The sequence below is a fragment of the Acomys minous genome (genome assembly GCF_964271855.1).
Source record: "Acomys minous genome assembly, chromosome: 16".
Taxonomy (NCBI): Eukaryota; Metazoa; Chordata; class Mammalia; order Rodentia; family Muridae; genus Acomys; species Acomys minous.
This window is the reverse complement of record NC_140498.1, coordinates 86,506,472-86,529,060: the sequence shown is the minus strand read 5'-3', so window position 1 is coordinate 86,529,060 and position 22,589 is coordinate 86,506,472. Positions and strand designations below refer to the sequence as shown.

The following is a 22,589-nucleotide window of genomic DNA, read 5'->3' as shown; positions in this document are numbered from 1 at the left end:
ACTGTCTGTAACTCCAGCTCCAAGAATTCCAACACTTTGCACTTACACGCATACATACAAGCACCAATGCACATAAATTTTCTTCCAAAAATTTGGTTTTATGTGACAAGTAAAATTTTTATTGTTCATAGCTATAAACAAGCATACATTACACAGGTATCATTGGTACACAAAAGTATATTGGATAAAGAAGGCTGTTGTAAATTTCTCAATCACCAAAGTGACAAACTGGCGACTAGCACTGCCCCGTACATGGTTTCCAACTCTTCCTTGTCCACCTCTGGCTCAGCATCTGGATGTGAGCTGGTAAGTTGAACGTGGTATCGAGGACTAGACTACAGGTTGATGTGAGATGTGCCCTGCTCTTGAATGGACATAGACTGCATGCATTCATTCAGTAGATCTTCTTCCTTTGTTTCTTCATTTGTGCATGGCTGATAATCATTTGAAGAAACTAAAGGGAAGATAAGCATTTATAATGTGTTTTGGAAATAAAATTCTTTTCCTTTTTAATTTTTTATGTGTATGGGTGTTTTGCCTGCCACAGAGGGCAGAAGAGGGCATGAGATCTGGCACTGGAGTGGTAGATGCTGGGAACTGAATGGAGGCTCTGAAGAGCAGCTGGTGCTCTTAACCACTGAGCCCTCTCTCCATCTCCAGCCTCATTCACATTTTGTTTTTTGTTTTTTGTTTTTTGTTTTTTTGAGACAGGGTCTTACTCTGGCTGACTTGGAACTTGAGATGTCAGACCAGGCTGACCTCCAACTCCCTGAGATCCACTTGCCTTTAGACCTTGAGTGCTGGGATTTAAGGTGTGCACAACATACATGGCTGGATAAAATGCTAAGCACAAATGTCAAAGAACCCAGCTTATTAAGCCTTTAGCAAAGACAAAATCCCCTGCTGTTCTCAACTTAGTCACCCTCCCACCTCCCTTAGGCTCTTTCTCATGTAGCCTCAGCACTGGGTTATAGCAGCTACTGCTTAGTACACTCTATTCCCATTGATTTTCAGTCATGGTTGAGGGAGTGAGGGGCTGAGTAGTCAGTTACGTCTTCAGTGTCCCGTGTCCTTTAGTTCTTCCTTGTGGCTTGAGGACCTTGGCAGTGTTTCCTCTGCTGGGGTCTCCCAAGCCTTTTTAGACCAGAGTTAACCTTCTTCCTGCCCTTTGCCGTAAGTCTTGGGATTGGATTTAGCACATGCTTGGCAGGCATCTACTAAACCCTTCTGAAGCAGGTGTAATGCACAAGCCTCTACGCTTAATAACCAGCACTTGGTTATTAAGTCTAGAGATCTCTGAGACTCTGCTAAAACAAAAGCAACAACAGACTCTGAAGGACTAGGGCCTAGGCCCATAGGAAGAGCACATACCTAGCTTAGGAAGAAAGGACAAATTTGTATCTCACTCTCTGAAGTACTGAATTCTGAGTAGAAGCACAAGCTATTTCATGTTTAGTTTTGGTTTTGAGTAGGGTGTTACTGTGTAGCTCTGATGGTGTTGGATGGATTTGCAGTGTAGAGCAGACTGCTCAGGAACTCACAGATTCTCTGCTTCTGTGCTGGGACTTAATGTCACGTGCCACAAGATGAGTTTTTACTTGAACAATAAAGCTCATCACACTTAACATTTTTAATCAAGACATAATTAAAATGACGGTATTTGGGCTAGTATTTTTTAAGCAAAGTGTTCAAAAGTGTAGTGCAGGTGTGGTAATCCTGCCCACCTACAATACTAGGACTTGGAGGTAGAGGCAAAAGAATCAGTTCTAGGTCAGCCTGGGCTACATGAGACCTTGTTTCAAAACAATTCTTCATAGCTGTGTGTGTCTGTGTGCACCTGCCTGTTTAATTCCACATTTACCTGGTAGCAAGAACATGCTTGATCTTCTACAAATCTTCAGTGACTTGCATCTTGTTTTAGATGCATATCCAATTTTTAACCTGTGATAAAGGGAAATATTTTAATTGCAGACAGCAAAGTGAACACTGCTGTCAAGCTTGAATATGATTCTTTTTACTGGCTGCTGGCATTACCAGACCCTTCATTCCCCAGAGTCTCTTGTGATCTGTTAGCTGTGAAACACAGCACTATTATCACACACGGCTACTGAAGCTTTTGTGGTCTAAGCTGTGGGGTTTTGTTTTGTTTTTCAAGACAGGGTTTCTCTGTGTAGTCTTGGTTGTCCTGGACTCGCTTTGTAGACTAGGCCAGCTTTGAACTCAGAGATCCACCTGCCTCTCCCTCCCAAGTGCTAGGATTAAAGGTGTGCGCCACCACGCCCAGCTTTAAGCTGTGGGTTTTGTATTTTGAGACACAATCTCATGTAGCCTACGCTTGCCTCAAATTCACTAAGTAGACCAGGATGCCCTGAAACTCCTGATCGTCCCAGTAATGGGAGTACAGGCTTATACCACACACCTGTTGATGGCTTTCCTCCCCTTCCTCCTGGCTGTCTAGTACTTCCCTCTCAGGAGCATGACATACTTATGGAGGCTTTTGCATCCTTTGGAATTTAAATGAGAAGAACAATCTATCTCTAGCTGACCCCACCATTTGTTTGTTTTATTTTTCAAGACAGGGTTTTCTCTGTGTGGCCTTGGCTGTCCTGGACTTGCTTTTATAATCCAGGCTGTCTCAAACTCTTGTCGATCTGACTGCTGCCTCTTGAGTGCTGGGATTAAAGGTGTTTGCCACCACTCCTAGCCCAGAATTTTTTTTAAAAATTGTTATTTATACGTTATTCTGCCTGCATGTGAGCCAGTGGGCCAAAAGAGGTCATCAGATCTCAATATAGATGATTATGAACACGCCTTTACTTCCAGCACTCCAGAGGCAGAGGCAGGGAGGTCTTTGTGAGTATGGTTTACAGTGGAGTTCCGGGACAGACATAGCTAATACAGAGAAACCCTGTGTGTTCGAAGATGGGAGTGTGTACTATGGTGCATGTGTGGAGGTCAGAGGACAGCTTTGGGGAATCTTTTCTGCCACATCAAGCACAGGTTGTTGGTCTTGCCCAGCAAATGCTTTTAACTGCTGAACCATCTTGTCCTGATCAAGAAATGTTTACAAATCAATAAACTATACTGTGAAAAATAGTAGTGCGGCTGGGTGTGGTGGCATACCTGTGCTGCTGGCATATATGAAGCCGAGGCAAAAGGATTACCATGAGTTTGAGACAAATCCTGTCACAGAAACTCAGTCTCCCTGAAGTGTCAAATCCCACTCATCTCAGTGAAGAAGAGGCTTCCCTCATCTGAGTTTAGCACAGTGAACACACTAGGAAATGGAGGTTTTAATCTCAGGAGGATCCCTGCACACAGAACTGGGTACATTGTTTCCTTCTTAAACAGACCCTTCTTTGTGTCTCAGCGGTCGCCAGAGGGAATGTATGATCATCTCCGGTGTTGCAGCTGCAGTGCTCACAGAGTCTCCTCTCTCCAGATGATGTCTACATGCAGTGCAGGGGGAAGGCTGGTTCTGTGAGTAGTGAGAGCTGATATGGCTTCTGTGATGAGTGAGGACACCTGGGACACAAATCACCTGTTAGGAAACCCTCTCCCTTCTCCCGAGAATTGACAAGAAGCCAAGTAGAAGTGCACCTGCCTGGCTTTTGTGAGCCATGATGAAACAAATGCATGTACTGCCTCTTTATTAAGGTCCTCAGGTAGCTGGAGTTACAGATCTTCACAATGTTGCACAGGTAGCGCTTCTGGTTTGAGGTGAGTTCTGAATTCTGAAAGACAGAATGAAGGGTTTATTGACTGCTAGAGTGTAGGAGGCATGTAGGTCCTTGTGCTCACAGAAAAGCACTGGGAGAACCAGGAATGTCAAGCACACAGGTCATCTCTTCTAAGAGATGTATTTATAAGCTGTGATTAACAGCCTAGTGACCTTTGCGTTATCTGTGTGGCCAGGAAACACCAGATCCTCCCCAGACTCTTATCAAGAAAAGACCCTTTAGCCTCCTTCCTTGTTAATTTATAGTACCTACCTTCTACTTGACAAAGAGCTTTGATGTAGTCAATGTCTTACGCTTTCCTGTGCATATGGGACTGAGTTAATTATTACCAGGAAACTTTTTCCCAAATTGCTTTTGTGCTTACATATGCCTGAATAAATTACTTGAGGTCAGACCCAGTGTTTAAACCAACACCAAATACTAAGTTGTATTGAACTGAACTTCCTTATCTCTCAGACTAACATTCTACTGGCCTTGGTGGCCACAGAGACCCTCCCCGCCTCCCTCACTCCCCCCTTCCCCCCTCCACTGTAGACCACAGGTCAGCTTTTAACTGAAAGGACGGGTGTGAGGGCTGTCTCCCTTCATCTGTGTGGTTCTCAAAATTCAGCTATCTCAACTTGGCCAAAGAAGGAAATGGACATGTATTAAAACATGCAAATGGCTCTAGCTACCACCCTAGTAATTCAGATGTCATTTGAGCTTCAAGACCCAAAGACACAAGTTCCATGAGGGAAGAACCTAGAACTAGGAAAGGGGCTCTGCTCTCTGTCGTAAGCTTTAGTCCCCCCACCTTCTCAAGCTGGACATCGTGCTCTTATTTAGTGTGTGTGTATGTGTGCACACGGAGGTCAGGGGTACAACTTGCAGTTTTTGGTTCTTGTACCACCATGTGAATCCCAGGAATGCAAGCCAGGTTCAGGCTTGATGTCATGCGCCTTTACTAGCAGAGCCATCTCCCCTGATCTTACCTTCTGTGATTTTTGAGGTGTAAAATGGTATCCGAAAGCAGCTTCATTTACTCTGTCTCAACTAAGGAAACACCTTTTCCAGAAAAAGAAGCTTATCTCTGAGGAACATGCTGTTAGTTTCTAACCTAGATTCTTTAAAATTATGTGTCTGTGTAGGTGCGTGCACAAGTACAGGTGCCCACAGAGTCCAGAAAATGGTGTCCAATTCCCTGAAGCTGGAGTTAAAGGTAATTGTGAGCACCTGACATGGGTGCTCTGCAAGAACAGTATGTGCTTAATCACTGAGCCATCTTCTCAGCCCCTAATTTTTTTTCTGAAGCAGGGTCTCATATATCCCAGGCCTTGAACTTGATATATAATTGAAAATGATCCTGAACTGCTGGTCCTCCTGCCTCCATCTCCTGAACACTGGGATTACAAGTGTGTCCCACCATACTAAGTTCCTCTAATTTTGACCAAGTGTACCTCTGTTTTTTTTTTTTTTTTGGTTTTTCGAGCCAGGGTCTCTTTGTAGCCTTGGCTGTTCTGGACTCACTTTGTAGACCAGGCTGGCCTCGAACTCACAGCGATCCGCCCAACTCTGCCTCCCGAGTGCTGGGATTAAAGGCGTGCGCCACCACGCCCGGCTGTACCTCTGTTTTAAAAGAACTATATCCTTCCTTAAGATGCAGGATTCCTTAAGTAATGGTGGTGCACGCCTTTAAATTCCAGCACTTCAAAGGCAGAGGCAGGCAGATCTTTGAGAGTTCAAGGCCAGCCTAGTCTACAAAATGAGTTCTAGGATATTCAAAGCTACACAGAGAAAGGGAAAAAAAAACCCAAACAAACAAAAAGATGCAAGACACACACACACACACACACACACACACAGAATTTACATCACTAGGTCATTAATCCAAAGAAAAGTAGAATTTTTGACCAGAAGAACCTACTAGTCTACAGAAATCCTTACTAGCGTGAATTCACATAATCTACATTACTCTAATCATGAGACTTCAAGCAGCTTTTGGAAGTCTGGTTGGGTGGTTGGTTGAGATGAGATTTCTTCTAGCCTAGACTGGCCCCCAGGCTGGCTGCAATTCTCAATCTTCCTGCCTGTACCTTCCAAGTGCTAGGATTACACCTGTGAGCTACCACACCTTAGGTTTTTTTGGTCTGTTTGAACAGGGTGTCACCATGTTACCCTGGCCTCTCTCAAAACTCTTGGCCTCAAGCCACCCTCCTGCCTCAACCTCCCCAGCAGCAGGAGCTACAGGTACATACCACAACGCTTAGCTATCAACAGCTGTGATCCTTAATGAAGAATACAAATCAACAGTTGTAAAATCCTTGTTGTCTTTTTCTTTTTCTTTTTTCAATTTTTTGAGACAAGATTTCTCTGTGTAGCCCTGGCTGTCCTGGACTGGCTTTGTAGACCAGGCTGGCCTCAAACTCCCACAATGATCCACCTGCCTCTGCCTCTGGAGTGCAAGGATTACAGGCGTCTGCCACCACGCCCGGCTTTGCCATTTTCTTTACCTACTTGCTTCTGACTTTGTAATCCTTGAGTGAAGGTCTCTGAGTTTGGGTTTCTATCCCTCAAGTGCCTTGGTGATTGGGACTTTTGAGCTTCCTAATAGAAATACCTTAGCTCTGAAGTAGCACAAATGTGGAGAGAATTCTTGCTTACAGGGACTCTATAATCCTTTAAGTCACTCATGAATTTATCCGACATATTTACTGAATGACTATCTTTTGGGAGTAGGTGGGGTTTTTTGTTTGTTTTTTACTTTGTTTGTTGAAGGGTTCCCTCTGCAGCGCTGGCTGACTTCAGACTTTCTATGTAGACCAGAGAACTCCACCTTGCTTCTGCTTTCCCTTTGCTGGGATAAGGCCTGTGCCACATGCCTATTGATGACATCTTTTTTTTTTTTAACTTTGAGGGAAAACACAATAGGCCAGGAAAGCTGAAAATCCTGGCAGCTGCCAGGAGAGTGATGAAGAAAAAGCCATGTCAAAGATACAGTGAGAAAGCCTAGAGTGCCCGGGGAAAGCATACTTAGGCTTGGGCCAGTATCCAAAAGAAAGAGCTAGATAGAAAAAGGCAGTGGGCAGGCTCCACAGTGTTGGATGCCTAGCGCTCTGCAGGAGGCTGCCTTCCTTCGTGGGCTCCCTGGGAGTGTGGTAGGTGCACCATGTGGTCTGCAGAGCCTGAGGTTCTAGCTAGTACTTTATCTTCAATCACAATCAGCTCGGTAGCTGAGCTTGCTCGGCATGCATGAGGCCCTGGCCTAATATTCAGCGTCTTCCAGAAACATTTCAGGGGCTGGCACCATGGCTCAGCAAGCAAAAGGGCTTTGCTGCCAAGACTGACAGCCTGAGGGAGTTTGACCCCTAGGATGCACCCGGTGGAAGGAGAGAACTAGTTCCCACAAGTTGTCTTCTGACCTCTACACACACAACTATAATTAAAATTTTATTTTGAATTCTGGTCTTACCTTTAGAAAAGATGCATCTGTCATTGACTTAGGAATATGAATTGTTTGGATTTGAGTAGTCTTCCATAACTGCTGCAGCTTGGCAATGTGTGAGTACACTCTGTGCCCCTCTTTGATTCTATCTGTAGGCAAAGATCATTAATAATATATATTTATGACTACCAGTGATTATCCTGAAGCAGTTGTAGGAGTATTTTAAATCAATTAAAATTTGAGAGCATGTGTAAACTTTTGAGAGCCTGTACATTTAGAGCACACAAACATCCAGAACTGAAGTGCTCAGTGTCATCCATCAGCAGTTCCGTGCAAATGCAAATGAGGTACAGGCCTGACAAGATGGTAAATGCTTTGCCCACTAAGTCTGGCAATCTGAGATCAGCCCTGGACTGTAAACGGAATGAGAGGCCTCCTCAAGTTGTCCTTTGACAGCCCGTGAGCACTTGTGTGTACACACGCCACACCCATGCCACGCAGGCCAGTAAACTCAACTCTACCTCCTACCCTGCAAAATTAGTAAGAGGCTTTTTTTTGGGGGGAGGGGATCGAGACAGGGTCTCTCTGTGTAGCCTTGGCTGTCCTGGACTTGCTTTGTAGACCAGGCTGGCCTCAAACTCACAGCAATCCACCTGCCTCTGCCTCCCGAGTACTGAGATTAGGGGCATGTGCCACCACACCCAGCTTAGTAAGAGGCTTTTAAGGGCTTATTTTCTCTTAACTTCATCAGAAAAGAGGTATTCTGGAAATGTTCCCTATGGAACAGCTAAGGTTTTGAAGTTGTTCATGCAGGGATTTCCCTCTTTAGTCCATGTGTAGATGACAAGTATGCTCTACGCTTTCCAATCCATGTTACTTCTGGACTCTCTGTGTAGCCTTGGCTGTCCTGGACTCACTTGAAGACTCGGCTGGTCTTGAACTGAGCAGCTCTCTAGCATGTCCAAAGCATGTTTAATCTAGTAAAGTCTTTTTATATGTGTGTATGGGGGGTGTAACTGGCAATCATGATGGAGTCAGAGGACAACCCAAAAGAGTCAGCTCTTCTACCATGTGGGTCCTGGGGGAACTGAACTCAGGAAGTCCAGCTTGACAACTGCGGCCCTTACCTGCTGTGCCACCTTGCCAGCCCTTTGAGCCTATTGTTAAAAGTCCATTGTTAGCTGGGCGACGGTAATCTCAGCAATTGGATGCAGAGACAGGCAGATCTCTGTGTGTTCGAAGCCAGCCTGGTCTACAGAGTGAGCTTCAAGGCAGCCAGGGCTACACAGAGAAACCCTGTCTCGAAAAACAACAACAACCAAACCAAAACAATAACAAAACCAAAGTCGGTTGTTTAATGAGTTACAGGTAAACTGGCACTGCCAAGTCTGTAATCTACATGCATTACCTGCGGTTCGCTGCTCCCCAGTGCCTTTGGAACTCGGGTGATAAGGATGACCAGCTGACCTGTTAGAAAAGAACATGTGTAATATGTAACCTGCAGCCTGACAGCCACTAAAGAGGCAGCGTCTAACGACAGCTTCACATGCCTGTACTTTCCCTGTTCTTATCAAAGTCGTGCAAGTTTTCTCCTCCAACTTGGCTGTAAGAAGAGTGAATCTAAGCTTTTTCTAAGTGAGTGCTCAGGTTTTTCTACTAGGACGAAGTATAAGTATGTGTTACAAGGAGATGGAACCCAGGCTCCCAGATGCTGGGCAAGTGCTCTACCACTAAGCTGGATTCCCAGCCCCATGTTTACTAGAAAGGACTTAAATTTGGCCTGATTTCCATAGCTTCCCAGTCTAATCCTTAAAGTTAGGTCATGTGTATAGCTGTGATTCCTGTACTATGCACAGGATATCTTTCTTGTTCTTTGATAAAGTTATTTCAGTACTGAAAAGAGTAATTCTGTTGTGCTGGAACTAGTAAATTGACCTGTACTATTTCCAGTCTTGTATCTGTTCCTTTTACTTTTCTCAAAAAGTTAAAGTTAAATTGCTTCCTGCAGTTCCTTTTTTTTTTTTTTTCTTTGCGACAGGATTTCTCTGTGTGTAGCCCTGGCTGTGCTTCCTGCAGTTTCTCAGTGACTGTGAATCCATTTAACCAGCACACCCCAAGCACTGTGAAGAACAGGGAAGAAAAACAGACCCCACCACATTTTAAGGAAGTCTTAGCACCAAAAATATATGTACAATAAAATGTACATTAAAAAAAATTTGGGGGGGGACGACCTGGAGAGATGCCTCAGAAGTTAAGAGCACTGGTTACTTTTCCAAAGGTCCTGAGTTCAGTTCCCAGCAACCACATGGTGGGTCACAGCCTTCTACAACGTGATCTGATGCCCTCTTCTGGCCTGCAGAGCACTGTACACGTACTAACAAATAAATCTTTACAAATAATTATTTTTCAAGACATGGTTTTCTGTGTAGCCTTGGCTGTCCAGGACTTACTTTGTAGACCAGGCTGACCTCGAACTCAAAGGAATCCGCCTGTCTCTTCATCCCTAAGTGCTGGGATTAAAGGCGTGCGCCACCATGTCTGGGTAAGATGTACATTTAATGTAAATATATACTTAATAAACATGTATTTACTTCATGGCCACGGGTTCACCAAGAGTCATGGTTGTGGACCTAGTTGAATCCCAATCATCAAACTGTTCTTGATTTTAAGACGGCAAGGAGGGGGGTGGGAAGGCAGCGTGGCCTCCAGCTGTGACACGAGGTGTCAACTGTGCTCACCATCTAGGAAATAGTTAAACCCTTCCCAGGTCAGGGTCGGTGGTCCACACCAGCCATCCCAGCACTCAGGATGTAGAGACAGGAGGACGAGTTCAAGGCCAGCCTCAACTACCTGAGCGTGCAACGGGAAACCAAACAAGCCATGACCAGCTGTCTCGCTGGCCCGCAGCCCCGTCTGACAGAGAGGCAGCCAACCTCACAGGGACTGGCTTGGTGGCCCCAGGAGGCCGGGTCCTGCGCTCTCCGCGGGGTTCGCAGCGCCCTCTCCAGGGCAGAAAGCGCGAGCGGGCGGCTGTGGCTGTGGAGCTCCGAGGCCGCCTCCCAAGCCCTTCTCCTCTGCAGCCCCCTCCTCCCTCGCGCCTCCTCGGCTGGGGTTCCCGGGCCTCACCCGTCGCCGCCTTCCGTCCCGGCCATTGCGGACGGCTCCGCGGACCCCGGGCAGTGGCCCGGCATCCCGTCGTCCGCACACGTGCGTCACACCCGTGTGAGGCCGCGGCCTCCCGCTCGATCCTCCGACCCTGCCCGAGCGGCTCCGGGATGGTGCAGAGAACAACCCTAGAGCGGAGAGCTAGAGCCGGGGAGGAGGAGTCCTCAGGTGACGAGGCTTCCGCGCCTGGGCATCTCTCAATCAGTGACCGGGACGCGTCAGGGCAGGGCCATGCGCACGCCCCCTAAAGCACAAAGTGCCTCCCACCTCAGTATTCCAGACCCTCAACGGATCTGCAGATCTTGGGATGTCACCCTATGAGTCAAACCCTAGAACCCGTGCACCGGTCCAGGGGCCCCGAGCGTTATCCGCGATCCGTTATCACCCAGGCAACCGCCTCTGCCCGCGCACCAACCGACAACCGCCCGCAGCTCGCTCTCTCTGCGCATGCGTGAACTCCTGCCCCCGCCCTCTCGTTTTGTTTTGTTTTCTCAGTACGCGTTTCACAAGTGATTTGACCCTTGGGACGCTCCGTAACCCGAGGTGCAGGAAATACCAGGAACCGACAAGTGATCTGAGCTGCGATTGGTTCGCACCCGTGTCCCCCGGATCTCAGTGGGCGTCGCGCGAAGGGACGCTGAAGGGAGTGTGGCGGACTGCAGTGAGCGCACCGAGAGCCGGCCGGCATGCCTCGGTATGCGCAGCTGGTCATGGGCCCCGCGGGTAGCGGGAAGGTGAGGCTCGAGGAACTGCGGGCGGCTGGGGCCCCGGGGAACCCTGGGTAATTCGCTTCCGCTCTCTGCCTGTATAGTCTTTGTGGGGGAGCGATGGCAGCTGTAATATTGTGGGGCTACGGCGAGGGGCTGAGCGCTTAAGAGCTTGTTCGGCGCTTCCGGAGGACTTGAGTTCTGATCCTAGCACCGGCACAGAGCTGTAACTCCAGCCTCAGGCCTCCACGAACAGCGCACCGATGTGCTCGTACCCACACACAAAACTTACTTTTAAAAACTTCTTTTTGCGTCGGGAACTCCCCTAGTCTTCGCAGGTGTTTTTCATAACCACTGCGTCAGCTTGGTCCCTATCTATACCCGTTCCACAGATTAAAGAAAACGAGACACAGGAAGATTAATTTAATTTTCAGAACCATACGGTTAGTTCTCGCCACAATTTGATTCTGTTTTTGCCTAATTCTAGAACAGGCCTTCTGCCATACACCCACAAAAAAATGGGGTCTTTTCCCCCACTGTACCTCGGAAGTTTGGACCTTGGGTTCCATTGCAATACCGGGAGGTGGGTGGAATGTTGGGGTGTGTGTGTGTGTGTGTGTGTGTGTGTGTGTGTGTGTGTGTGTGTGTGTGTGTGTGTGTGTGTGTGTGTGTGTGTGTGTGTGTGTGTGTGTGTCACTGTGTGTCACTGTGTGCAGTGCTCAAAAAGACCAGAAGAGGGTGTCACTTGCAGAAAGCTCAGGTCTTCTGTAAGAGCAGCAAGTGCTCTTCAGTGCTCAGGCGTCAGTCTCTCCAGTCCTGTGCATGGCAGGTTTTCTTTGCTTGTGTGTGTGGGGGTTGGGGGTGGGGGGTGAGGGTAGTCAGGGCTGTAGTGTTGTTTTGTTTTTCGAAACAGGGTTTCTCTCTGTAGCTTTGTCTGTCCTGTACTCACTTTGTAGGCCAGGCTGGCCTTGAGTGCAGAGATCCGCCTGCGCCTGCCTCTGCCTCCCAGAGTGCTGGGATTACAGGCGTGCAACCAGGCCGCCTTGGGCTGTAGGGTGTTTTTGTTTTTGTTTTTGCTGTAAGGTGTTTTGTTGTTATATATTTGTTTCTAAAACAGTCTGACTAGCTCTTAACTGGCCTGGAACTCATGAATACTCTCTAGTTTGGAGCTCAGAGATCTGCCTCCCCTCAAGTGTTGACATTAAAGGTGTGTCACTACTCCCAGTCAGGAGAGTCGACTTCCCCCCACCCCACCCCCTTGGCAGGGTTTCTTTGTGTAGCCCTGGCTGTCCTGGACTCACTTTGTAGACCAGGCTGGCCTCGAACTCACAGAGATCTGCCTGCCTCTAACTCCCAAGTGACCACCAACGCTGGTTTTTGTTTTTAACTGTGATACAGTGTTTCCTTGTAAATACATATTAAGGGGATAATATTAGGGACGCTAACCACAGTAGAAAAAGCAAAGATAATGCTCACACATGAAGTTTGAGGAATTCTCAGAGTTGTGACACTTTGGTGTTTATTAAAACACTTTGTTCTGAGTACCAGAGATGCCCATGTGACTCATCTGTTTGGGAAGGTACACAGCTGGCCTGTCACTTACAGTGCATCCTGATGCATGGAGGGGTTGTCCCAGATAGAGACAACAGTGTGTCAACAGAGAAGCATGGGAGAGGCGATCTCTATCATGTAAATTAAGTTTTGGACTGTGTGGATGTTTCTTGAGCTTAAGCCACATCTTGATCTGTAGCTCTCTTTTCACTTCCTTCCCAGTGCTGCTTTTTTCTTTTCTTTTCCTTCTGGTTTTTCAAAACAGGATTTCTCTGTGTAGCCTTGGCTGTCCTGGACTGACTTTGTAGACTAGGCTGGCCTGGAACTCACAGCGATCCGCCTGCCTCTGCCTCCCGAGTGCTGGGATTAAATGTGTGCGCTACTCCCGGCTCCCAGTGCAGCTTTGGCCTGAACTGACACTGGCCAGAGAGTGGCTGTCTCCGGGGGTGTGGAGGTTGGCGCCGGTCCGCCCTGTGCACTGACTTCGCCATCTTGTTACAGAGCACCTACTGTTCCACCATGGTTCAGCACTGTGAAGCCCTCAGTCGCTCTGTCCAGGTGGTGAACCTGGACCCAGCAGCAGAGCACTTCAGCTACCCTGTGATGGCTGGTAAGTCCTGCCCAGCCGCCTTCTTCAGGCACAGCGAAGCTCAGGAGGTGCCAAAAGCCGCTGCTCAGCCCAGGTTTCATGACGAGTGTGATGAAGTCCAAGGTCATTTGGTGATGGGTGTTTGTGGGTACAGGTGTGATGGCATCCTTTTTTTTTTTTTTTTGGTCTTCGCTGTGGGACTTAAAGGTGAGTGGGCTCCTGCCTCTGTGCCCTTCCCTATTGTCCCTTTGTTGCTTACTCTTTTTGTGTGTGTATGTGTGGTTTTTGTTTTCTGAGACAGGGTTTCTCTGTGTTATCTTGGCTGTCCTGGACTCACTTTGTAGACCAGGCTGGCCTTGAACTCACAGCGATCCACCTGCCTCTGCCTCCCGAGTGCTGGGATTAAAGGCGTGCGCCACCACGCCCGGTCTGTTGCTTACTCTGATAAGTCTGTGGTAAGATGGTTCCTATGCAGTAGGATTAAAGGCCTCTACCTTTTTGATTGCTGGGATTGCAGACACGAGGTGTGGTCAGGAGGAGAGAGTCGAGTGGGGGAGCAGTGAGGAGGCGATGGGAACCAGCTGCTCATCCCTCTTGACAAAGGCAGGCCGTTGCTTCAGGGTCATGTGGGTGAAAAGCTTCCTTAAGTGGAAAAAAGTACTGGAAGGACCTAGGGCCTCACAGAACCCAGGAGGGAACCGCATGAGACCGCAGCCCAGCCCCCATTATATTTTGATTTCCATAATGAATGAGAACATCTGTATGCAGGATGTGTAGTACTCCTGTAGGTTAAGTCTTGCAGTTTCCATCCTTCCACCCCAGGGTGAGTGCTCCCATCCCCACCTCCTACTCGCGCACCAAACACTCTTGGTCCCTGAGCCCTCTCCCTTCATATACTGGTAATTACTAGTAGAGCGGATAAGTTTCCCAAGCGGATACTCATTCTGGTCCCTGCCTGGCTCTCCAGACATCCGGGAACTGATCGAGGTAGACGATGTGATGGAGGACAATTCTCTGCGGTTTGGTCCCAACGGAGGATTGGTGTTCTGCATGGAGTATTTTGCCAACAACTTTGACTGGCTGGAGAACTGTCTGGGCCATGTTGAGGACGATTACATCCTTTTTGACTGTCCAGGTACATCAGCGATTTGAATGTGCTGTCTGCCCTGAAGCTGCGACGGTTGTGTCCTTGTGGGGACAGTAGTGAACAACTGCCCTGAGCGGCCCAGTTGGCTCCAGTTCATCCCTTGGGTTTACCAGGTGCTTACTGAGACCAACCTTGAGAATGGAAGGCCCCGGCCATGGAGCTTAAGGTCTAGTGGCAAGCAGGCGGGATAAACCGTCACCTCATGATTAATATTTGTGACAGGTGACCCACAGAAGGAACACAGACTGTCCTGCAAAAGAAAGGTTTAGGAGGCAACTGAGCAGTTGTCCTTTAAACTAGGCTGTTGGACAAAATTGAGGCAGCTATGCAGAGAGAAGGGCCGCAGGCAGGCCGGGTGTCGGGTGGCTGTGGCACAGTGAGCAAAGGTGTCATGAGGTGAGGCTTAAGGCGCAGGTAGTGCCACCCAGCTTTGGAAGGCGAGGTGTGAGCTGGACAGGAGTGTGAGGAGCCCCGCTCATTTGTGGCCTTCACTGGATTTTAATTAAACACATAGATTCCCACAGAAACTGTGTATGTTTGTGGGGGAGAAGATAATGGGTGTGAATATTTTCAAGATGCACGCCCCTTTGCACTTGGATTTTTGTTTTTCTGTGCGGAGGCTTGCACCCTGGGCTAGTTCATGTCAGGGCAGCAGTCTGCCACAGGATCACACCCCAGCCCTAGCACTGGCAAAAGTGGAAGTGTAAAAATAGTCTGCTTGATGTCCCCGTAGTGACTGTACCTCGGGTGTTAGGATTGTCCCGGGAGTCTGTAATGCCCCCCTTAACAGCTGAGTGCAGGGCATGGACAGGTGGCTCAGAGGTAAAGAGCGCTTGCTGCTCTTCCAGAGTACCCAGGTTTGGTCCCCAACACCTATGCTGAGTGGCTTACAGCTTCAGTAACTTCAGCTCTGACACAGCCTACAGGAACATGATATACAGACAGCATAAATCAAAACAACACTCAGGGAAATGTAGGAAAAAACAAAAACAAAAAGCAAAAACATGATGCAGAGTCTGGCCTTGTCTAGTGTGTACAAATACCACAGACAATACAGAACAAAGACCTGCTTGTATTTGCAGGATCTCTCTCCTTCTCTTTTGTCCTGGGGCATCCGAGGGCTTCACACACACTAGCCATGCCCGCACTGTGTGCCCCTTCCCCCTTTAGTCCGGCTCTGGGCATCCTGCTTGTGCTGCAACCACAGTCCTGACTGCCGGTCTGGTGCTCCCCCTGCAGGTCAGATTGAGCTGTACACCCACCTGCCCGTGATGAAGCAGCTGGTCCAGCAGCTTGAACAGTGGGAGTTCCGAGTGTGCGGAGTGTTCCTTGTTGATTCTCAGTTCATGGTGGAGTCGTTCAAGGTCTGAGAGGGACCTGTTGATCTCCTGTAGACCTTTCAGTCCTGGGTAGAAACAAGCGGCAGTCTCTGCTTATTCTGTGAGAGTCTGAACATTTCTTAGGCTCTTCCATTTATCTCAGGAGGCTGAGGCAGGGGGGGTTGCTGCAAGTTCAAGGCCAGCTTAGGCTACAAAGTGGCAGGGTATCTCAAATATAAAGATTAAAATAAACAGAGAATGTTTTTAATTTTCTGAGGACCTTTTGTCTGGTTTAGTAGTTAGAGACTCTGTTTTCTCATTAATGGTCCTGAGGGTTTTTTGTGGGTAAGGAGGTTAATGTTGTGGTCAAAACCAAGAAATGTGATCAATGTGTATCAAGTGATTCATTGATGGATCTGGGACAGAGTCTTTCTGTGTAGCAAAGGCTGGCCCAGAGGCTTGCTCTCTGATCAGCTGGGATTAGAGGCTTGCCACGCCCCTCTGATCATGTAGATGAGGTCACATCTTTCCTTCTCTCCTTTGAGACTTGGTCTCTGCCTTTTTTCATTCTTTTTTTTTTGGGGGGGGGGTGTTTTGAGACAGGGTTTCTCTGTGTAGCTTGGCTGTCCTAGACTCGCTTTGTGGTCCAGGCTGGCCTCAAACTCACAGCGATCCGCCTGCCTCTGCCTCCCGAGTGCTGGGATTAAAGGCATGCGCCACCGCGCCCGGCTCTTTCTTTCTTTTTTGAGACAAGGTTTCTCTGTGTAGCCTTGGCTGTCCTGGACTCCCTTTGTACACGAGGCTGGACTTGAACTCACAGAGATCCACCTGCCTCTGCCTCCCAAGTGCTGGGATTAAAAGTGTGTGCCACTATGCCTGGCCTATGCCATATTTTTTAGTGAGCATCTTCCCATGTGTCTTTCCAGGGAGTCAGCAAGCCCTTGTTGGCAATAATCTTTTCCCTCTCCTTCCTTTCTCCAGTTTATTTCTGGCATCCTGGCAGCCTTGAGCGCCATGATTTCTCTAGAAATCCCACAAGTTAACATCATGACGAAGATGGACCTGCTGAGTAAGAAAGCCAAGAAGGAAATTGAGAAGTGAGTTCAGGGCGTCTGGCCTCAGCAGAGCGCTATGCAGGACGAGCCTCCTGCCCCACTGAGACAGGCTCTGTGGTGTCCGTCTCTCCCCATGGCCTCCTCTCACTGTCTGCCTTCTCACCTCAAGGTTCCTGGATCCAGACATGTACTCGCTGCTAGAGGATTCAACAGGTGATCTAAGAAGCCAGAAATTCAAGAAGCTGACGAACGCTGTGTGTGGGCTGGTAAGTGTCCACCTGTGGGGGCAACGCAATCAGCTCTGTTCCCTGCAGACCGCAGAAGGATCGGGAGGGACTTGACTTAGTTCAGGCTGTGTGACAGCTCAGAGCTGTGACACTGTCTCCACTTCAGGTGAATGGAATTAGGATAGGAACCAGTGAAACAGCTTCGGGTTACATAGTAACCAGCTGTGGTGTGCCAGCGGGTCGGGGAGGTCAGCCGGATCTGTGCTGTCTGTCTCAAGCCCTCCCTTTCCTAGTCCAGTGCATGTGAGTGAGTGCTTGCTTACTTGCTTTTTACATTTACTTATTCATGTGTGCATGCCACACTTGCAGGTGTGTGTGCCAGGAAGAGAATCGGCAGGACTTGATCCTCCTTCCATCATGTGGATTCTAAGGATCAAGCTCGGGTTGTTAGCTGTGTAGCAAGCACCTTAGCCAGAGCCGTCCCGCCAACCCAGCACATTTTCTTTTTTGCTTTATTTTGTTTTGTTTTGATATTTATTTTGTTTACTTTTTTTTAGATTATTTATTTATTTATTTATTTATCTATCTATCTATGTATATGAGTGCTCTGTCTGCCAGAAGAGGGCATCGGATCTCAGTATAGATGGTTGTGAGCTACTCTGTGGTTGCTGAGAATTGAACTCAGGACCTCTAGAAGAGCAGCTAGTGCTCTTAACTGCTGAGCTATCTATTTTGGTTTTTTGAAACAGGGTTTCTCTGTGTAGCCCTGGCTGTCACGGACTCCTTCTGTAGGCCAGGCTGACCTCGAACTCACGGAGATCTTCCTCCTGACTCTGCCTTCCCACTGACTACTGGGATTAAAGGCATGTGCCACCACCGCCCAGCTCCAGCCTGTATATTTTTGTTTTGTTTTTCAAGACAGGGCTTCTCTGTGTTGCCATGGCTGTTCTGGACTCACTTTGTAATCAGGCTGGCCTTGAACTCACAGAGATCTGCCTATCTCTGCCTCCCAGAATGCTGGGATTACAGGCATGTACAACCGTGCCTGGCACACATGTATTTTTAAATGAGAAGGATAAATGATTTCTTTTGTTTGTTTTTTGTTTGTTTGTTTGTTTGTTTGTTTTGAGACAGGGTCTCTTTTCTTTCTTTTTTTTTGGTTTTTTTTTTTTTTTTTTTTTTTTTTTTTTTTTTTTTTTTGGTTTTTCGAGACAGGGTTTCTCTGTGTAGCCTTGACTGTCCTGGACTCACTTTGTAGACCAGGCTGGCCTCGAACTCAGAGCGATCCGCCCGCCTCTGCCTCCCGAGTGCTGGGATTAAAGGCTTGTGCCACCATGCCCGGCCAGAAGTATAAATGATTATAAAACACAGATGGAGGGCTGGAGAGATAGCTCAGAGGTTAAGAGCATTGTTTGTTCTTCCAAAGGTTCTGAGTTCAATTCCCAGCAACCATATGAGACCTGGTGCTCTCTTCTCAAGTGCAGGCATGCATGCAGGCAGAACGCTATATACATAATAAATAGTAAATCTTTAAAAGAAAAAAAACTGCACACGCACAGATGGAAAGCGTATGCTGCACCATAAGAGTGACCCTTTCCTGAAACCCACACTCGTAGATCGATGACTACAGCATGGTTCGCTTTCTGCCGTACGATCAGTCAGACGAGGAGAGCATGAACATTGTGCTGCAGCACATCGACTTCGCCATCCAGTACGGGGAGGACTTGGAGTTTAAGGAGCCCAAGGTAACCTGGAATCCCACATGTGAACGCCCTGGGGTCTCCCGCGAGGACAGAATGCATTCTCTGTTCTGTGTTTCCTCTGTTAGGAACATGAAGAAGAGGCTTCCACCATGTTTGATGAATATTTTCAAGAACGGCAGAATGAGTGAGGTTGACTACAAAGCTACCATCCTGCTTGTTCCCGAGGTGACAAAGTGGCCTTCTCCCCGAGGATGTGACAATGGAACTCTCAGGGAGGAGGAGGGAGGGAGGGAGGCAGCGAGCCCGGATTATTGCTGAGCTCTGAAGCTGCTGCTCTTTCAAGAGGAGATTTGGTTCTGACAGCATCATTTTGGATTTTTAAAAAATCAAAGTAGAAATTAATGCACAAAGACATGTATATAACATAGATCAACCGTGCTCCACACATAGATCAACTGTGCTCCACACATAGATCAACCATGCTCCACACATAGATCCCTGTGTGTGTGCAGTCAGAGCCAGTCTATAACTTCATTTTTGTGATTGCATTTTTGTCTTTTGACTTGTTTGTTTATTTTTAGAAAAGTAAAAATTATTCTAACAAAAATATGTATCTACATAAATCCAAATGAAAAAAAAGGAAGAAGTACGTAAATATTATGTTCCCAAATCAAACATGTATTATTTATATATTAAAAATTAAAACTGGCTGGGCGTGGTGGCGCACACCTTTAATCCCAGTGCTCGGGAGGCAGAGGCAGGCAGATCGCCTCGGCCAGCCTGGTCTACAAAGCAAGTCTAGGACAGCCAAGGCTACACAGAGAAACCCTGTCTCGAAAAACCAAAGCAAAACAAAAATTAAAACTGTGTTCTGAGATATGTATATAGAAATGTATGTATAGAAAAGAAACAGATCCTCTTTACACTCTTGTTTCCAAGGCAGATTTTAAAAAATTATTTATTTTGATTTCATGTGCATTTATTTCATGTGTTTTGCCTGCGTGTATGTCTGTGTGAGGGTGTCAGATGTTGGGGTTACAGACAGCTGTGAACTGCCATGTGGGTGCTGGGAATTGAACTGGGGTTCTCTGGAAGAGCAGTAAGTGCTCTTGCTGAATCATCTCTCCAGCCCTCCAGGCAGATTTTGGAATACACATTCCAGAAGAACTCTTCAACAGGCTAATGTCCCCAGTGTCAAAATGTAGGCCGTGACTGGTTAGCAGGCTAGTATGCATCTGTGACCATGGTAGCTCATACCTGTAGCCCAGCATTCGGGAGGTTGCGGTCAGAGTATTGTCATGAGACCTGGCCAGTCTGGGCTATGTAGTAAGACCCTGTTTCAAAAAGAAAGCAAGCCAGGCGTGGTGGCGCTCACCTGGAATTCCAGCATTTGGGAGGCAGAGGCAGGCAGATGAGTTTGGCACAACCCAACCAAGGCTACCCAACCCTGTCTCAAAAAGAAAACAGATTTAAAAACCCAAATCTGTTTTGTTTGTCATCTCTGAGAATTTAAAAGCTTGCATATCCTAAAGCAGAAGAAATGCTTTTTCTTTTTAACTGATACATTGAGTTATGTCCAGCTTTTCAGACTCCATTGCAGCAGGAAACAGCCAGCTGGAGGGTTTGCTCCGGGTCCCTGACAGGTCAGCCTCTGGGGTCCTCAGGCTTACGTTACAGAGCATTTTACATAACTTCTTTGTTGAATCCTTGCAACAAAGCCCAAGGCTCCTCTGGTTACTTGGTGACCAATCTGCCTGCTGACACAGTGTTGGTCTGCAGTGTTGCATTTGATCCATTTTCATTAAAACCAAGTGAGGCCGCCTTTTTTTTTTTTTTAATTTTGATTGATTGATTTATTACACATACAGTGTTCTGCCTACATGTATGCCTGTGCACCAGAAGAGAGAGCACCAGATCTCATTATAGATGGTTATGAGCCACCGTGTGGTTGCTGGGAATTGAACTCTGAGCAGACAATGCTCTTAACCACTGAGCCATCTCTCTCCATCCCTGCTCCTTTTTTTTTTTTTTTTTTTTTTTTTTTTTTTTTTGAGACAGGGTTTCTCGTGTAGCCTTAGCTGTCCTTGAACTCACTCTGTAGATCAGGCCGGCCTGGAACTAATGGGAGATCCACCTGCCTCTGCCTCCCAAGTGCTGGGATTAAAGGTGTGCACCATCACTGCCCATCGTGAGGCCCTCTTTGAATCTGTAGTCTCTGGTGCCTGGAGGCCAAGGCTCAGGGGAAGAGTCAAGTGAGTCTGTACCATGACTGGTTGAGCTGTGCTCCAAAGACCTGGTGTGAGAATGTGCTGGGCTGCCTGGTGACCTTCTGTGGCCTAGGAGTATGGGAAGGCTGAAGACCTCCTTGTCTCTGGGCTCCCAGTGAACATGTTTTTAGGAACTGTCCCTTTTCGGGGAGGGTTTTGTTTCTATAACTTCATCTTGCTTTGCCTTTCAGAAAATCCAGCACATGTGGCAGGGGCGGGGTCTGAGGGGAACAAGTCTGTTGTCCTCACTGGATATGGGGGCTTGACCATCTCAGGGGAGGCGGACATAACAGCACAAATGGGTTGTATAGAATGGGGATCCTTACACTCCGGTGGGCTGAAGTGCTGTCTGCCCACGCCGACCATGAAAGGGGAGTGGAGAAGTAACAAAATGGGGCCTACCTCAGTCTACTGATGAGAGAAAACCTCTCTAAAAGGTTGTGTGTGTCTAGAGACAGATGAGGGACTCCAGGCAGCGGGACTCAGAAGAAGTGAACTTGGTTGGTTCTCAAGGCACCTGCTTTCTAATAAAGAGCTGTTGCATTCCAGGTGTGTGGGCGGGCAGGCTGGCTCAGCGGGTCCAGGCCCCTGCGCCACACCTGACAACCTGCACTCCATCCCTGGAACCCAGTGGCGGAAGGAGAGAACCACGTCCCAAAAGTTGCCTTCTGACCTCCAGACACACTTGCACACACCAAGTAATTAAATATGTACTCTAGGCATGCAGATTCTAAACACTTTTCTTGTAGCTCATTTCAGCCTCGCTAAACAATGAGGTAAATACTGTAGTCTCCAAACTTAAGTAAAGAACAACAGAAGCAGAGAAGTGAATTAGCTTGCCCAGAATCACACAGCTTGTCATGTTAGAACTGAGATTAAGACCCAGGACCTGTTTCCTCAACTGTTAATACACAAAGAATAGTGCTACAAACTTGTGGTGAGAGCAGCCTGGGCTACTTAGTTAATACCTTGTTTCAAAAACATAAAATGCCATATGTGGTGGTGCACATCTTTGATCAGAACACTTGGGAGACAGAGGCAGGCAGATCTCTGAGTTGAAGGACAGGTCTACAAAGTGAATCCCAGGACAGCCAGGGCTACACAGAGAACCCTGTCTGGAAAAACCAAGAAAGAAAAAGCACCACTGGGTTTTCATGGCTACTAGTCCTTTCCATGGTGGGGTAAGACGGACACCATTCCTTGCTGAAGGAGTGGATGATACATGATACACATTTAGTGGGTGACAGTCAAGGCGTACGCCCAGAAGTGTCCCTGACTATCTTAATATGACAAGGAAGACAGGGACACCAAAAGTAGGCGTCATAAAACTAAACAAAAACACAGGAGTGGTGGGCACACACCTGTAATGTCAGAATACAAGTGGAGGCAGATGGATCATAAATTCATATCCATATACATATGTTTGAGGACAGCCTGAACTTAACGTGTCTTTCTCAGAAAAAATAAGGGCCCCGAGATAACTCGGTTAAGTTTCCGATACCTGAGTTCATCCCTAGACCCCCATGTTGGAAAATGAAGCTGACTTCCCTACATGCACTGCGGTAAAAATGAAAAACTAGACAGGGCAGAAGGGTAAATCAGGGGACTGAGTGGTATTGGATTCGAAACTAAAGCAAAGGAATGAGGAAAAAAACAGGGGGGTCGGGGCGGTGATTATTAACCTCTGAAAGCGATGTA

The 22,589-nt window shown here is 47.5% G+C and overlaps 2 protein-coding genes across 4 annotated transcripts; one reads left to right on the top strand and one right to left on the bottom strand.

The window, feature by feature from the left end:
- Positions 1-95: 95 nt before the first annotated feature.
- Positions 96-10,423, bottom strand: FAM216A (family with sequence similarity 216 member A). 2 transcript variants are annotated; one of them, XM_084762740.1, is made up of 7 exons: positions 10,288-10,423; positions 8,570-8,628; positions 7,189-7,310; positions 3,605-3,734; positions 3,354-3,525; positions 1,862-1,941; positions 96-454 (listed from the first exon to the last, which is right to left on the bottom strand). In XM_084762740.1, the coding sequence occupies exons 1-7, from the start codon at positions 10,350-10,352 to the stop codon at positions 336-338; spliced, it is 747 nt and encodes a 248-aa protein (XP_084618866.1). In that variant the 5' UTR covers positions 10,353-10,423; the 3' UTR covers positions 96-335. The 2 variants fall into 2 exon arrangements, with proteins under 2 accessions (XP_084618866.1, XP_084618867.1); XM_084762741.1 differs by lacking the exon at positions 10,288-10,423 and adding an exon at positions 9,753-9,796.
- Positions 10,424-10,633: 210 nt separating this feature from the next.
- On the top strand, positions 10,634-19,591 carry GPN3 (GPN-loop GTPase 3; the record flags this gene model as incomplete). 2 transcript variants are annotated; one of them, XM_084762714.1, is made up of 8 exons in its annotated part: positions 10,634-11,020; positions 13,086-13,194; positions 14,141-14,308; positions 15,560-15,684; positions 16,621-16,736; positions 16,864-16,960; positions 18,538-18,666; positions 18,750-19,591. In XM_084762714.1, the coding sequence occupies 8 exons, from the start codon at positions 10,634-10,636 to the stop codon at positions 18,810-18,812; spliced, it is 1,194 nt and encodes a 397-aa protein (XP_084618840.1). In that variant the 3' UTR covers positions 18,813-19,591. The 2 variants fall into 2 exon arrangements, with proteins under 2 accessions (XP_084618840.1, XP_084618841.1); XM_084762715.1 differs by having other exon boundaries at positions 10,912-11,060.
- Between the last annotated feature and the right edge of the window lie 2,998 nt (positions 19,592-22,589).

Coding starts and splice junctions, on each gene's coding strand:
- FAM216A (XM_084762740.1), bottom strand. CDS start 10,352: ATGCCGGGCCACTGCCCGGGGTCCGCGGAGCCGTCCGCAATGGCCGGG. Junction 3,735..7,188: donor CAGATGCATCTTTTCTAAAG/GTAAGACCAGAA, acceptor TCTGTCTTTCAG/AATTCAGAACTCACCTCAAA. Junction 455..1,861: donor AAGCATGTTCTTGCTACCAG/GTAAATGTGGAA, acceptor TCTTCCCTTTAG/TTTCTTCAAATGATTATCAG.